Genomic DNA, 17,298 nt, shown 5'->3' on the forward strand with positions numbered 1-17,298 from the left:
ATTTCGGCCCAATCTCAATGTCCAGTTCATTACATTGTGACGTGAAACACAGGGGTAACCATGGAACATAATTTAAGTCTGTGAGGGTTCAGGGCTTAGGGCTTAGGAGGACATTGGGATTGGGTCATGGTGTTATATAACATACCTTTGTTGTCCAGGGTGTTATTGAACGTACCTTTTTTGAACATGGTGTTCTTGAACGTACCTTTGTTGTACATGTTGGTGGGCACCTGGACCACACTGAGGCTGAGGTTGACTGATAGGTTGTTGAAGTGCTCGTTGGGTTCCAGAATGAACTCTCCTCCCAGCTCCACGTTGTTGCCCTCCTCATCCACCTCGTTGATTAGCACCGCGTTGAAGTACTCGTACTGAGGAGAAGCAATAATGAGAATATTAGCATTCATACTGAGGAACAGGCACTGAGGGCCAGTTTCACAGACACAGATAACGTTAGAGATGGTGTTTTCCATTGAATAAAATCTTCTAGACCAGGCATCTAGACCAGGCTGTTAGGTGAAACTGTGTTGGTGAAACTGGTCCAAAAAGTTAACATCCATCAGCACCGTATTGAAGTCCTCATGCTGGGGAGTTATTGAGAGAGCATAGCCACATATTGTTAAAAAACAAATCCACAATCAAAAAAGCTTTGCATAGCTTTGCAACTCTAACTGATGAGTTGAACAAAGAGCTACAATCCAACTCAATAATCAGTTTCATTCCTTTCAATTCATTTCCCTGACAACCAGTCCCTGAAGAAAACAATTTCCTGCACATAAATACCTATCCTTTGTAATGAGGTCAAAATACATTTGAACGTCATTTTGGCCAGGAGATCATATTCTGGTTGCAGCATAACAACGACCGAGGGCCTCTCCGGAGTGGTGTAATTTGTTTTCAGGGTTGATGTCTGAGTTTGCCTTGGTTTGTTGTGCTCCTGTAAGACCAGTTGTGATAGTTTACCGGTGAATGCTTTCCCCTCCAAGCACTTTTCTGCTGGCAAGTACTTTCTGGTTGAGTTAACCATGTCGAAAAAGCAGAGATGCTTGCAGGAGATATTTATCAAAGGACCCATTTTGAACTTCGCCTTTTTTCCAAGCCTGCCAAGAGTTACTGTGATGAGGCAAGGCCAGGTAAAACAGGGACAAAAAATACAGACTTTTTGCAATTTCTATACTTAATTGAGTCAAGCTCAGCACTTTCTCTGATCAGTAGAGTTTAGCAGACTAGCAATGAAGTAGTGGTTGGTTAGCTGTGCTGCTCAGCGGTCTGTCTGGGTGATGGGCTCAACAGAACATGGGAGTTCTCTGAAGAGTAACTCCACTGTGAGATTGGCCCGTCCTTCACAACGCTGAACCCTTGAACCAGCTAAAGGACAGCCTCTTATTCCATCTAAGCTACCTGGTACAGGCCGTAGACCGCATTACCAGTGTTTGGCTGGGAAGAGAGGGAGAGATGGAGAGGGGGAGAGGTTGGGAGGGAGAGGGGGAGGTGTGATCGACTCTGCGGTGTGCTCAGGGGAGGCCGCGCGGTCGTCACCATAAAGCAGGACCTGACAGCTCATACCACGCTTCGACGCTCCTCTGACGGGCCGAAGCGGGACGAAGGGAGAAGGGGAGAGGGGGAGGAAACAAAGTGAGGAGGGGAGAGGAGATAAATTTGTCCGCTCAGCAGAAGTGATAGGGCTGTACAGAGAGAGAGACAGAGCGAGATAAAGAAAGAGAGAGAGAGATAGGGAGAGAGAGAGAGAGAGTCTGTTACCAATCAGGGTTACTGGTGTAGAGCTGGGCCTGTTCAGGGACGCGACACTGTGGCTCCACAGTCAGATACTCCACTGGCCATTATTGAAGGTCACTTGGTCCTCAAACCTCTCTAACTCTGGAATAGTTCAAATACATGGATCACCTGGAGGTTCCTAAGCAGAGGTTTGAGAACCCAGGTCTGTACCAGGTCTGATGGGGCTTGTCTGTTGCTATACCAGGTTGGACTGAGTCTGACATTTCTCTGTTTCTGTGCCAGTTCTGACTAGGCTTGTCTGTTACTGTGCCAGGTCTGACTGGGCTTGTCTGTTACTGAGCAAGGTCTGACTGGGCTTGTCTGTCACTGTGCCAGGTCTGACTGGGCTTGTCTGTTACTGTGCCAGGTCTGACTGGGCTTGTCTGTTACTGTGCCAGGTCTGACTGGGCTTGTCTGTTACTGTGCCAGGTCTGACTGGGCTTGTCTGTTAATGTGCCAGGTCTGACTGGGCATGTCTGTTACTGTGCCAGGTCTGACTGGGCTTGTCTGTTACTGTGCCAGGTCTGACTGGGCTTGTCTGTTAATGTGCCAGGTCTGACTGGGCATGTCTGTTACTGTGCCAGGTCTGACTGGGCTTGTCTGTTACTGTGCAAGGTCTGACTGGGCTTGTCTGTTACTGTGCCAGGTCTGACTGGGCTTGTCTGTTACTGTGCCAGGTCTGACTGGGCATGTCTGTTACTGTGCCAGGTCTGACTGGGCATGTCTGTTACTCTGCCAGGTCTGACTGGGCTTGTCTGTTACTGTGCCAGGTCTGACTGGGCTTGTCTGTTACTGTGCCAGGTCTGACTGTGCTTGTCTGTTACTGTGCCAGGTCTGACTGGGCATGTCTGTTACTGTGCCAGGTCTGACTGGGCTTGTCTGTTACTGTGCCAGGTCTGACTGGGCTTCTCTGTTACTGTGCCAGGTCTGACTGGGCATGTCTGTTACTGTGCCAGGTCTGACTGGGCTTGTCTGTTACTGTGCCAGGTCTGACTGGGCATGTCTGTTGCTGTACCTGTGCAGACAAGGCCTGTGTGTTACGGTACCAGGTAAGTCTACATACGTAGGATCATCTAATACCATTTTGACATCATTGTACACCATGAATGCTCTTTCCAGCACATTTCCATGGAACCAACTATGAATTGATGGGTAATATGCAGGCAATGCCAAGGTAGAACTGTTACAAACTAGGGTGGACTCAGTCCAGATGTTACTGCACTGATTCTTAATGGACCTGGACCAAACCCAGACAGGCTCTGTACAGATGTTACTGCACAGAGTCTCAATGGACCTGGTCCAAACCCAGACAGGCTCAGTCCAGATGTTACTGCATTGAGTCTTAATGGACCTGGTCCAAACCCGGACAGACTCAGTCCAGATGTTACGGCATTGAGTCTTAACGGACCTGTTCCATTGAGTATTAATGGACAGCGTTAGAGGTCAACGTACTGCCCAAGGCAGAGAAGTCCACCACAATCAGACCTTTCTGACAACTTGATCCTCAGACTGAAACTTAAGGCAGCTGGAAGAAGTGTTCCTAAACATCACTGAGACTTATCCTAATGGTAAAATACCAACTGTAGAAAACAAATTATTGATTTTACTTTCTTATCCGGAACCATGTAAATATGATTTTCTTTAAGTATTTTCTTCATGGAAATATTTATACGCCTGTTTTATCAAGTGGATATTCTGACTATAATGAGGCAACATAAAAAACACTGGGTTTTGACATGATTTGATAATTTTATGACATCACATTTTATAACCTAATACGGACGGATCCTCAACCATTTCTAGAAACCATTAATTTTTCAGGCACAAGATCGCGGTCCACCACGTGATACAGCTGGTTCCCTCTTATCTCTCTCCTGTTTTGAGCTGTGTTTTACATTGACCTGTATAAATCAAATCAGGATTCAAGGGCGTGCAGGTGAAGTTTGTGACAGCATAGTAAACCATGAGCTCTCTTAACCACTGCACTCACTCAGAACCTATGGATGACATACCCTGCAGAATACAGTCAAATGGTGTTTTAGATTTTTGATGTAACCTTTATTTATACCACGACATTAAGCTGAGACCAAGGTGTCTTTTACATTTGAGCCCTGTGGTACAGAAAAAAACAGAGAAAAAAGGTAAGGGGGTGCACGCATTAAAAAAAGAAATCCCAGTGAAAAGGTTTTGTATCACACATCTGCACTGCTTTATTGTAACTTAAGAATACGGGGATTGGAATTTGAAAGCAGTTAAACCTAACTTCCAGTAAGTCCTCGGTAGTACTAGCCAGTCTTGTGAGCGCGTTTTTTTAAAATTCATTTTAGTTAGGAAGTTTATCCAAGATAGCCCTTTATACAAATATCAACTAATGTCTGTACCTTCTAGAAGCCAGGGAGTCCCAGTCAATCGAAGTGTATAAGAGACAATAATGCGTATGTAAGTTCGCACCAGTAATAAAGCACAGAGCTGCATGATAAACTAAATGAAGAGGTTTCAGTAAGCGGAAGAATATATTTATAGTGCATCAGCATAAGCTGTAGTGCTTCGTGTTTTACATTGTAAAAACATCTGAAACGTTACTACTTCTGGATGGTTTTCTAAAGACAGGGAGATGCAAAGTAGGCCTACCTGAGGTTTCTATATTGGTTAATACATACATGAAGTGCATCAGGCACCCCTGGGACAGGGATGCCTCATCCTGATCTACAGGACTGAAGAAAATAAGAATTTGACTTAATTTGACCATAGAGTTAAAATGGGATGCATTTAGATTGCCATTCCCAAAAGCAGGAAATCGGTTTTCTTTAATATAGCACCTCCTAAATACATTTGCACTTAATAATTATAATTATTTTGACAGTTGCAGTTATGTTGGAAACCAGCATATAACAGCAGTAAGACACCTTGAAAGTTTGTTGTAATACGGCCAACATTCCATAAATAAGGAATTTTTGTGTAGTACGTAACAACAACTCTTGGTTGTGGTATATTGGCCGTGTACCACACCTCTTCTGACCTCATTGCTTAGATTTAACACCCATAAAACAGGAGGCCATTTCCTCAGTGGCAACGTGCTACTTAATCATAAACAACATAATGTGTTGTACATAGAAAATTGCACTATTCAATAACATTAATTCACCACAGCAAAGGACAAGTAGATAATCGTGTGGTCACACTGAATCTGTAGTTTATTGTTATGCCCAAACTGTAATACGTGCTGAGTAATAAAGAAGAAGAGTAACATTGAAATACAGAAGTAAATCCTGTACTATAATACTCATCAGGGCCTTCTCGCCCTTGTTCCAATGCCTTCCTGTAATCATCATGAATCCTGCAAGCCATGGGGTGAACACAGTGTAATCACATGATGTAAATGCATCTATTAACTGAGAAGTGTGTCGTCATTATTTTAAAGTGTTCCGTTGCCCCAGTGAGTTTCCAATCTTCAGAAGGAAAAGTGGAACAGTGCTTTGTGCATAAGAGATCCATTAATCTTTGTCTACAGGAACGAGGGAGGGAGAGACTGAGAGAGAAAGGGACATGGAATGAGAGAGCGCAGGGGAGAGGGGAAAGAGGAATAGAAAGAGGAAGAGGGAGCACAAGGAAGAAGGAGGGAGGGAGGGTCCGGTACGTTCATGACAGAATCACTGCAATCCCACTGCATTGGAAGAGGCTGCTCACTGCGCCATGGGAAAGGAAAGGAATCCAGCCATGAAATACAATGTCCTTTAGAAACTCAGCACAATGCCATGTGGTGGGTTAGGCTGTAACACCTGAACACATGCTGCCGAAAATACCCTGGGCAATATTACCCCATCTCACATTAAAGAAATGCATGAACGTACCATTTATAGAGTGAAAATAACGTGAAAAAACAGCCGATTGTTGTCCCAATATTTTTTCTGTATTGGATAACTTTTTTTTTTGGTGCAGCTATATGATACAATTTTGAAATAAAATGAGTCAAGCGGGTTTTGTCACTGACTGCTGACCATGGGGCTGGACTCACACGCAGCTTGAACGGTTTTTACGTTGCAATTTATTTAAAGTCCCTTTTCAGCACTCAGGCTCACAGGCTACTGGGAAACAGTAACTCTGCATTAAAGGGGGATCCTTAACTGTTTCCATAACAACGCGGTCACACACCTGGTTTTCGCTTAAAAATAGTGGAGGGATGGGTCTTGAGGAATGTAACAACAGTCAATTTCCTAGACAGAACTATGAAAACAAGGTCTGACCATCCAATTAACCTGAAATTACAGTTTTAATAACCACTTCTTGAGACTCTACAATGTTAGTGTACTATATATTTACTTTTGTTACAAACCTTGAGGAAAAAAAAGGCTTATATTTTTTGTACAGTTGGACAAAGCTCATTAGGTAATTCGAAGTTATATTCTAAACTATGTAATGTAAGTCTAATCACCCTGCCCCCCTCCCAAACTCACCTGCAGCTCTGGGTTCTCCTCGTGTTGTAAATGGGCCTCCTCTGCTGCCTCCACCAGCCGCTGCAGGAGAGGGGGAGGGGGGGCGATTGGGTGGGGGAGGACAGAGGGAGGGCATCAGCACACAAACTCATCCCCTGTGTTTAAGAGTTATTTGACCTGGAGCCAATGTCAGCTCATCTCTGTGTCTCCTTGTCCCAGCTAGCCTGCTACAGCGAGGCAGTCATTCATTCTGCATCAACAGAAGGCCCCAGAACCCAGGGCAGAGGAATGGCCCTGCTGCATGGCTGTTTTTGGGGAAGAGACAGATGAGAGTGCAGGACAGCCAGGGCCAAGCATGGAGACTGGACCGACAGAACGGTTGGTCAGGACTCCATTCAAAATCTTGCAATATAGGCTCTATTTGATCAATTTGTCCATATAGAAATAGAAATATATGATATATTAATTGAGGCTAATACTGAATGGCAGCCGGATTTCTCACCTCGAAATCATGATAGCCCCGGCCTATTCTTTGTCGAGGGGCACCTTAACAGTATTTAAGCCAGTCAATCATTTGAGATGATTGACTGGCGTTTGGCCCATAGAGCCGGATCCCACGATAATAAGCAATACCCTCTGTACAATATTTCCCTCCTTGAAATGTGCTGGCCTGCTGTGTTTTGGGGGAAATGCTGCATGAACACCTAACATCCATTGTCGCCCGCCGGAACAGGTAATTAATAACTGCCGACACGTAAAAAATACCTGCAACGCAGACAAAAAATGGCGATATGGCATGGCTCAAACTCCTTTGTGACAGTTAAACTTAATTTCGTTTCATGCGTTTTAGTGTTATAGATGGTATCGTCAGCAATACAGGCCATATATATGTGTGTGTGTGTGTGTGTGTGTGTGTGTGATGGGGAATACATATACATTTAATTTTCTCTAGGCCCATTTTTAACAGCAAATCACTACAAGACATTTCTCCCTCTAAAAACGGACCACAAGAACAAGTTCAACATACGCCGCTACACCATAACGGCACCGCTAAGCACCTATCTGGTTTTACAGTGTGTAGCTACGCACCTTATTCTTCTGTACGTATGGATTACCTCGTTTTATGCCTGTGCACCTTTTCCGTCTCTATATGTATCAACTAAATAGACGAATCCCTATGCACCTCATCCATCTGTATTTATCACTTAATATGGTATAACTTCTTGATATATTTCCTACGTCATTGTTCACATTGTTTTCTTGCAATCTGTATGCCGTTGGCCAGGGCGGAATTTTTACGAGAATTTGTTCTGATTCGGCATACCTGGTGAAATTAAACATAAAATAAATAAATAGGCTATTTAATTGCAAGCTGCATTCTTTATTTATCTTTTTCAAAACGCTGCTGAGCAGTAAGGCTATAATAAATGTGTATGCAATGGTAACACCTGAATTTCGTTAATTCCATATAACAACTCGATTGTTGCCAATTGAGAAATGTCAGTAATTTTATAAACTTGGCCGACGTCATAATAAATACATTAACCAATGCGTTATTTTTCCCATTCGCGAATGGGCCTATCCTATATTTTAAATAGCATAGACCTATTTATATGCAACTGACTCAAAAATATGTTCATATGTTTACGCAGAAAGCATTTTCTCAATTTACAGCATGAATTACACATTAAAATGCTGCCCGAAAAAAGTCAAAGAAATTGTAAAGGCATTTGACCTACGCTGTAGAATTAAGACCACGCAGGTAATACGGCCTGGCGCGGCTATATCTGGCCGGGCGAGATAAACGCTATCATCTTACACCATTCACTGGGGTTAAATATTAAAATAGGCTACTAGCACCTCTCTTCACCGGCCCAATAAATATGTCTAACCCGAATATCTATCACCGGAGAATGCAGTCACAGAAAAGGGATTCTAGCAGGCTAAAAAGCATTCAGCCGATGGTTAAATTGCAACAGTAGTGTAATTTTCCTCCTTTAATAACTTGATGTAAACCCACGGTATGAATAAAAATGCCTTCCGAGGACAAGGTTAGATAAGGGGTAAAAAGCAATTTCTGACAGCTGAAAAAGAATAGCTTAAACTTGGCTTAGTAAAGAAAATAACAAAAATGCCAAATGCGATATTAACACGAAACATAATATAATAATAATAACAAATGTAATAAATTCTTCATACTACTACCACAGTTTATATAAACCAATTTGCAGTGCATGTGTGCAGATGAGGTGGAGGAAATAAAAGAAAGTTGAATATTCTGTAAATTACTTTCAAGTCTCCTCAGTATATCTGCGGCAGTTCCAGAAAACCGACCGTACAAGCAGGGCATATAATAGGCAATATACTTACCCGCATGGCCTCTGCTTTCATACGGAACATCTCCTCCATTTTCTTCGATAGATTTTTTACCACTTTCATGCCATCAATCTCTTCGACTCGGACAGACTTTTCAAATTCTTTATATTTCTGTAAATGTCAGAGGGTTGAAAAAAGATTTGGAACATTTTAGTGAGCATTTTATATCAAACGAGTTACAGTGTAACTTATATAAAGGTGATAAAATAATTGCTACGGCTTGGTATATTTAATACATTTCAAGAATCAGGAATACCGTATTGTTGTATTTAATTCATTTCATGCAATGCAGTTTGACATGCCACAATTACATTCAAAATATAAACCAAACCAAAAAGGTGTGTGTGTGAGAGATAGACAGAAAATTTGAATAATATTAAGAAAATTCTGTGCATCTCCTTAACTGGTATTTATTGGGGTCTTGAACCAATAATGCCTGGTTTGATAAATGCATAATGAAACGTTTTTGGATTTTGATAACAGATAATGTAAGCATCTGTGTGTGTTGCATTTCATCACACCCACACACCCACTCACACACACTTTACACCCCCAGCTCACACCTACTTTACACCCCCAGCTCACACACATGCCCCTCCAGCCCCAGTAGGCAGTTCAGTGCAACAAGCCCTCTCTTGTCTACCAGAGTGGCTGACAAGCCCCAGCTAGTCTGAGATGATTGGCTGATAAGATGTATCCTGTTTCAACTGAATGATTGATAGGCTTTATCTTGTCTCAGTAATTGGCTGACAAGCTGCGGCTCTGGCTCTGATTGGCCGCTGGGAGGGCCAGGGGGCCGGACTGTGAGTGAAGGCCACGCACGGTTAGAAGGTAATTGAAATGGAGTCAAAGCACAGGAGAAAGATAATAACGTGTCAGGCTTGGGTGGTTCTGGATAATGAACTGCACTTCACATAATGCTGAGCCTGCAGGAAGGGCTGTACCTGCATTGGGACAGAACAAAGCCCAACAGAACTCACGAAGACAACGGAACAGAGCAGCGTTTAAAAAGAAAACACACACAGTTACACACAGGCAAATAATCACAGCATAACCTGAACATGTCTCGTGTCTATCACAAACACACACACATGCACACGCGCAGGAACATACACAAATCCAAGTACACGGCGTGAAAAATTAGACTGGCTAAGGAAGAGTGTGGGTAACCAGTGGAGTGGAACAGTTCATTTCACGCCTGTCCTCCTCGCCTCAGCACCTCCTCCCCAGTCATCAGAGAGGTTAAACCCCATCTGTCAATCGAACTGATTATGATTATTGATTAAGTTAATGACTGATGTGTAGATGGGGCCTGAATGAACCCAAGCCCAGGGCAGACACACACACACACACACACAGCAATGTCTGTATTCGTAATAATGTTAACGTTGCCCACATGCAGCAGCTCATCTCTGTGTAGAAAACTGTTCATTTCCCATAATGCACCTAATGATCATCCTTGATGATCATAAAATATGACCATCCAGCTGTGCCTCCCCTTTCACCAAGCTTCCCCTCTGATTGGAGGATAGGTGTTCTGAAGCAGTCGTGCATCTGTGAACCAGAACACGGGGAAAGTGCTTACATACGCAGAAAGAAAATCAGCTGCTGGGGACATTTTATCGCTGTTCTGTTCTGGCACAAGTCAACGCTGGATAAGCTGGGGGCACCGCCAAGTGAAAGAGTAGGAATATGAGAGGTGTTTTTATTATTGGAAATCTCAGAGATACACCCCTACAGAAGACATGGGGACACACACCACACACACCACATGCGCACACACTGACTACCCCTACAGTGCCAGGTCTAGCGGTGTTAATGGTTAAAAGTGTTGCTCCGACCTGGTGCTGTGATGAGCGCCTCCTTATCACACGCATGCAGAGAGAGGCTGATGAATGGAGCTGGACGGGGATATTTATCTCCTAGCATTCATCACCACTTGGTTCACACACACACATACATACAATCACAGAACACATGACACTAACTATATACAGGACATTCATCACCACTGAGTTCACACACAGACACACACACACACAGACACACACGCAGAACACACTACACCACCTATACGCAGGACATTCATCACCACTGAGTTGACACACACACACACACACACACACACACAATTACAGAACACACTACACCACCTATTTACAGGACATTCATAACCACTTAGTTCACACACACAAACACACACACAGAGACCCAAAGACACACATACAATCACAGAATGTACTACACCACCAATATACAGGACCTTCATCCCCAATGAGTGGTCTCACACACACACGATCACAGAACACATTACATCCCCTGACATATATCACCACTTAGTTCACACACACACACACACACACACACACACACACACACACACCATTTCACCTGCGCTTGACATGGACAGAAGCTCACCAGAGCCAAGTAAAACCTTTAACCCTGTTCCTCTTATAGAAAATTAGCTTAATGGTACTGCATCTAAATATAAACAGTACCTGTGCCCAAAATGTGAACCAGCACCTATTTCAGGGGGCCTATCTCATGGGGCGTAATAAACCAAAGAGACAAAAAGGTTTGAAGTTTTAGAAGTATTGTTTTATATTCATATGTGACTTTTTAAATATGTTGATTATTCAAACAACATTTTATCAATGTGGTTTCTCCAAAAATATTTGGGACACATTTATGGAAAACATAATTTTATATACTATCTTGTGTTTAATGCTCGGACATGCATGTAGTACATTTTCAAATACACAAATGATTGACAAAGGGATTTTTATTTATTCTATATTGTATTTACATGATGTCCTTTTTGAAGTACCATGACGAACAGTGGGGAGAATAAGTATTTGATACACTGCCAATTTTGCAGGTTTTCCCACTTACAAAGCATGTAGAAGTCTGTAATTATTATCATATGTACACTTCAACTGTGAGAGACGAAATCTAAAACAAAAATCCAGAAAATAACATTGTATGATTTTTAAGTAATTAATTAGCATTTTACTGAATGACATAAGTATTTGATACATAAGAAAAGCAGAGCTTAATATTTGGTACAGAAACCTGTGTTTGCAATAACAGAGATCATACGTTTCCTGTAGTTCTTGACCAGGTTTGCACACACTACAGCAGGGATTTTGGCCCACCTCTTAATGAGCCCCATCTATCCTCCCTTCAATACGGTGCAGTCGTCCTGTCCCCTTTGCAGAACAGCATCCCCAAAGAATGATGTTTCCACCTCCATGCTTCATAGTTGGGGTGGTGTTCTTGGGGTTGTACTCATCCTTCTTCTTCCTCCAAACACGGTGAGTGGAGTTTAGACCAAAAAGCTCTATTTTTGTCTCATCAGACCACATGACCTTCTCCCATTCCTCCTCTGGATCATGTAGATGGTCATTGGCAAACTTCAGACGGGCCTGGACATGCGCTGGCTTGAGCAGGGGGACCTTGCGTGCGCTGCAGGATTTTAATCCATGACGGCGTAGTGTGTTACTAATGGTTTTCTTTGAGACTGTGGTTCCAGCTCTCTTCAGGTCATTGACCAGGTCCCGTGTAGTTCTGGGCTGATCCCTTACCTTCTTCATGATCATTGATGCCCCACAAGGTGAGATCCTGCATGGAGCCCCAGACCGAGGGAGATTGACCTTCATCTTGGACGTCTTCCAATTTCTAATAATTGCGCCAACAGTTGATGCCTTCTCAACAAGCTGCTTGCCTATTGTCCTGTAGCCCATCCCAGCCTTGTGCAGGTCTACAACTGTATCCCTGATGTCCTAACACAGGTCTTGGCCATTGTGGAGAGGTTGGATTGTTTGATTGAGTGTGTGGACATGTGTCTTTTATAAAGGTAACAAGTTCAAACAGGTACAGTTAATACAGGTAATGAGTGGAGAAAAGGAGGGCTTCTTAAAGAAAAATTAACAGGTCTGTGAGAGCCGGAATTCTACTGGTTGGTAGGTGATCAAATACTTATGTCATGCAATAACATGCAAATTAATGATTTAAAAATCATACAATGTGATTTTCTGGATTTTTGTTTTAGATTCCGTCTCTCACAATTGAAGTGTACCTATGATACAAATTACAGACGTCTACATGCTTTGTAAGTATGAAAATGAAATTCCCAATCTCCTGCTTATATCCATGTAATTCTAAGAACCGGCAGGGGTTTCAGGAAAGCTACGGATGGAAAAGATACCAGCAACACAATACAGTCATCCATGTCTTTCTATTGTACACCACAGTGGGGAAAGTACAGGAAATGTATCAGGTATGTATGGCTGTATAAGCAGTGTAAAATGTGTGTATTATGTTAAGTGTATTATCACCAGTGCCATACTTTGTGTCTAAGACAATTTTACAGAGACATTATAGTTCATCCTAACATAGTGGGAACGCCTCTCCTCACACTGGAGAACAACCGTCTGCTGCCAAGTGGTCATTTACATAGAGGTTTTCCAGCAAACCAATCCGTCTCTCTCTCTCTCTTTCCTGCCCCCCCCCCCCCCCCCGCCCGCTCTCTCTCTGCGCCCCACCTATTGCCTCCAAACCATCACAGCTTAACCTAGCCCAACCCACTCCGCACACTCTTATTCAATTTGTCTCCTTGTCGCGTTTATGTCCCAGGGTAGAAACTCTTGACTCCGGAGAGTGAACTTGAGATGAGATGAGAGAAGGAACAGTGCTGTGGTTAATGGGCCGTGACCAGTACACAAACACACACACGCAAACACACACACACACACACATACACAGATGGGCCTCTGATCCACACACCTGAGTCCTTTCTAACAAAACACATCAGTATTCTGTTGGGACACAGAAATGTGTCAGTAGCCATTCAAGGAGTATGCAGCATTATAGCATATGCGTGTTAGTGTGTGTGTGTGCGTTAGTGCATGCGTGTGTGTTTGTGTGTGCGTGTGCGTGCATGTGTGTGTTTGTGTGTGTGTGTGTACTTGTGCAGGGATTAGTGTAAGGAAGATTTAGAAAAGAGATACCTTCTGCAGCAGCTGAGATCCAGAATATTTGGCAGAAATTGATTTCATTTCTCCGCCAAACGCTGAGGCCCATAACTTTACCCTGGAAACCAAGAGAACATTTGTCTTGTTATACATTATATTGCAACTTTACCCTGGAGAACATTTATATATTGTTATGAATTATGTTGTTATTATAACTGATAAACACAAGGACTTATGTAACATATACAGACATTAATAATGTACACTACAGATAAATGGGAAAACTATTGATTTCAAAACAAATCTCTAAAACATAAACCACCATGATCCATAATATCTAGATGTTGTCTATTTATCTGGCTGGCTGGAGGATTTACTATGACTTTGAAGACACTTTTGCTCTTGAAAAAAAAAAAAAAAACTATGAAAGAATAGCGTTGCTAAATTTCCTACATTTTACTTGATCATCGTTATGTCAAATTTGCAATTCCTGCAGTTATATTTCCCAAAGTACCATTTTATTAATGGTTATTTTGTATATATGTGTTATGTTTGATTGATGTGGATTAAGTGTATACAAACTGTCCCCTACAGTCTTCCGGAGAAGAGAATATGGCTGTTTTATAACTTTACATTTTGTTTCTTCTTTGAACTACCATTACAAACTCATCCCAAATGTTGTTCTCTCTTTGGTCTCTGATGTAATCATGTAAACAAATTAAATTAGATTTTCAAAAAATTTATTTGGTTTGGTGTTAATGGGTGATGGTTATAACAGAAATACTAAAACATCCTCAAATAACACCATCACTATCATAACATTTGATCTAGCATTGGTTTCATTTGAAATGGCTGTTTAAAAGAAAATAAACCATGAATTTTCAGTATCTGTAGACCACTTTCGAGGAACCATCTGATATCCAGTTGCTAAATAACGACGGTATTGTAGACTGTGGAGTGTCCCGGATCAAGCTACAGCGCTCCGGGATTACGTGTGACATGCCTTTGTGATTGCGAAACATGCCTCTAGTAATTGATTTGGTGTTTTATTATAAAATACCGCTTCTTCAGATGGTGTAGAGATTGGCGTGCCTGATGAGGACAAGAGCGGTCTTTTAGGCTACATTCCGGTATAGCAGCCTGATACTCTTATCAACGTCTCCTTGTCACATATGGTATTAATGTACAAAAATGTACGTGATAATAACTTTTTATTATTTTAGTAATAATAACATGACAATAACATGGCATAGCCTAAGTCAACTGTTTGTATAGTAGTTGATTGTATCTTGGTCACAAAAAGGCCAAAAATCTGTTTCAAATTTTATATTAAATTGCCATGACTGATTAGTTGGATTTATATAATAATTTTCTATCTTTGCGTAAGAGTCAATAGTAGGCTATTTTTAAATGTTATTATATTATGCCAATGTGTAAATTAACATCCTGCCAAAAAGTTAATATATAGGTTATTATTTATATTATTTTATGTTGAATTTAGTTTAAATGCTGCTTTTTTGCAAATTGTTCATCATTTAATATAAGTAGCCAACCCCGTTTACACCCTCCACGTAACCAAATACCGGAACTCACCGATATGCAAAGGTATGACTACTTAGTAGGCTACGCAAAAATGTCCAGGGCATGAATACGAATCCCTCCACTTACACTGACAGAGGAATCCCTTGCTGGGACCCCATCACGTCCACCACTGAGGTGCCCACTGTTATCCAGAAAAGAAGGAAGCTGGCGTAGCACACGTGCGAAGAGAGCATCCTCCAATTCCACGGCATCTTCACCAGCCTTTCCGACAACGGATCCCAGTACAATAGAACGCGCGACTTCCCCACTCCCCAGAAAACGCTCTCAGCGCGAGAAGCAGCCGCTTCATTTACCCGCAGCACATATTCTCCCGCTGCTTTCCTCGCTCCAGTTCCGCGTCCGAAGGGTCAGTTGTTGACACACCTGAAGCTACTTGAGAGCTGAAAGAAAGCGTTGACCTATGAACATCTGCGCGAGCCCTTCGCCACCAGAGGGTAGAGAGAGCGAGACTGAAATCAAGCCTACATGTCTGATATTATTGCTGGTCCCTTTATCGTCTGGGGAACCATTTACGATATTCTCGCCATTCTTGATTTGCGTAGGCTAGTTCAGCCTCTTGCCCCAAATCAAAAACATATTCTCTAGGCTGTTAGTGGGCACCAAGCCAGGACGATGTGTTTCTGATGGTGGAGGCAAGAGAAAGAAGCTGGACACTAAAGAGACGGAGAGAAGAGGACAAATACGTTTTTGGGTATCCTGCATCTGTGAGCCACCGAAAGAGCGCGAAAATGTGAAACGGTAAAATGCAAAACTTTAGCTTGACCGCCTCTGTACGGGGTCAAGGCTGCGCTGCCTGATGGATAGACTGCCTCGCGCTCGAAAGACAGACTACGGTACCGACAGGACTTACGCAGAAAACGAATTTCCAGGAGCGGACATAGTACGACGGGCTATTCCTATTCCTGCATAGCATTTTCTTTGCAGTTCTCGACATGTGACTGCTTATGATCTGCTGCGGTGTTTTCCTCTTTCTGTGTTTTAGAGACGATGCTGTGTTGCTTGATGTGTTTTGTACGGTCTGGCCAACCGCTCGTTGCCAGTGTGCTAGTGGAGGAAATTGTAGATCTATGCAATATGCACATCAGACATAACATCAATATGACTGATTAAGCATTTATTACGCTAATCAAATATCAATGTTTAAGACATTGGTAGACTAGCACTGGCCTAAGCAATAGCCATATGTCAATAGAGTTGTGCCGTCTTAGAATGTGTTGTTCTAATGATAGACATTCCGTTACATAGCATTGTTTGTATAATGTAATTAAAAAGGTGAGTTAACCTGGTTTTAAATATGTCACTGAGAAACTTGCACTAACATGAAACATTTTTGAGGATCTCTGTGCCCAAACAGTCCATTTAACCTCACTATAAGCCCTTTATTTAGCTTTTAGACCAATGGAAAACGCTTACAGGCCCTTACGTCTCGAATTGTATTCAACTGTCAATAATAGCCTTTTTTAATAGCCTCACATTTTTAAACATGTTGCTTACTTATAGCCTACTTTATTCTAGCTGAAATGGTAGTGGGGACGAAAAATAAGAAACAAATAATACCACCTTAAAAGATAGTCAAGTATTCTGCATTTTCACAGACTATGAAAAACAAAATAAAGGCACCAGTCTCTGTGAATGATTCTTTGGAAATGTGCAGGTAAATCCGTGAATGCATATACAAATTTTGCTCCCCTAATTTCAACTGCATTTTAGCGCTGTACTCTCCTTTATACGATGCCCGCAGATGGAACATGGCCTGCATTGTTTTTAAAAATATTACAATTGCAATCAGTGATGTGACAGACAGTTATGTCATTGGCCACCAGTAGTTTCAAACCGACCCCTCTCATTTTTGAAGTCCTGGAGAGGTACTCTTTCTAAACGTGATTAGGGCGAGATAATGATGTCAAGGCGGTGTACGGATTGATGGATCTCTCGCCATGCACGACGCGTTTCTGCGCAAGGCCATTATTAGCTTGGTAATTACGTCGTACATCAAAGGTGCGAGGAGCATCTGCCAGGCTGGAAACGTGCCGATAAGGCGCGCGATGATGGACAATTTCAACCGCTACAGCATGCGGTCAAAGCCTCTTTTTTGTATGGGCCCCAATCACATTTACCGCAAGAAGGGTCACCGCTTTTAA

At 42.3% G+C, this 17,298-nt stretch overlaps 1 protein-coding gene across 2 annotated transcripts in view; it reads right to left on the bottom strand.

The window, feature by feature from the left end:
- Window positions 1-16,057, bottom strand: part of cacna2d3 (calcium channel, voltage dependent, alpha2/delta subunit 3) — a 54,312-nt gene extending 38,255 nt beyond the window's left edge. For both annotated transcript variants that reach the window (XM_029114024.2, XM_029114025.2), the window contains exons 1-5: window positions 15,224-16,057; window positions 13,592-13,673; window positions 8,577-8,693; window positions 6,228-6,287; window positions 206-368 (exon numbers count right to left, since the gene is read on the bottom strand). In XM_029114024.2, coding sequence (XP_028969857.1) covers window positions 206-368; window positions 6,228-6,287; window positions 8,577-8,693; window positions 13,592-13,673; window positions 15,224-15,348 — 547 coding nt within the window. In that variant the 5' untranslated portion in view covers window positions 15,349-16,057. The remainder of the gene's footprint in view (window positions 1-205; window positions 369-6,227; window positions 6,288-8,576; window positions 8,694-13,591; window positions 13,674-15,223) is intronic.
- Between the last annotated feature and the right edge of the window lie 1,241 nt (window positions 16,058-17,298).

Source organism: Esox lucius, chromosome 17 (assembly GCF_011004845.1).
Source record: "Esox lucius isolate fEsoLuc1 chromosome 17, fEsoLuc1.pri, whole genome shotgun sequence".
Classification (NCBI taxonomy): Eukaryota; Metazoa; Chordata; class Actinopteri; order Esociformes; family Esocidae; genus Esox; species Esox lucius.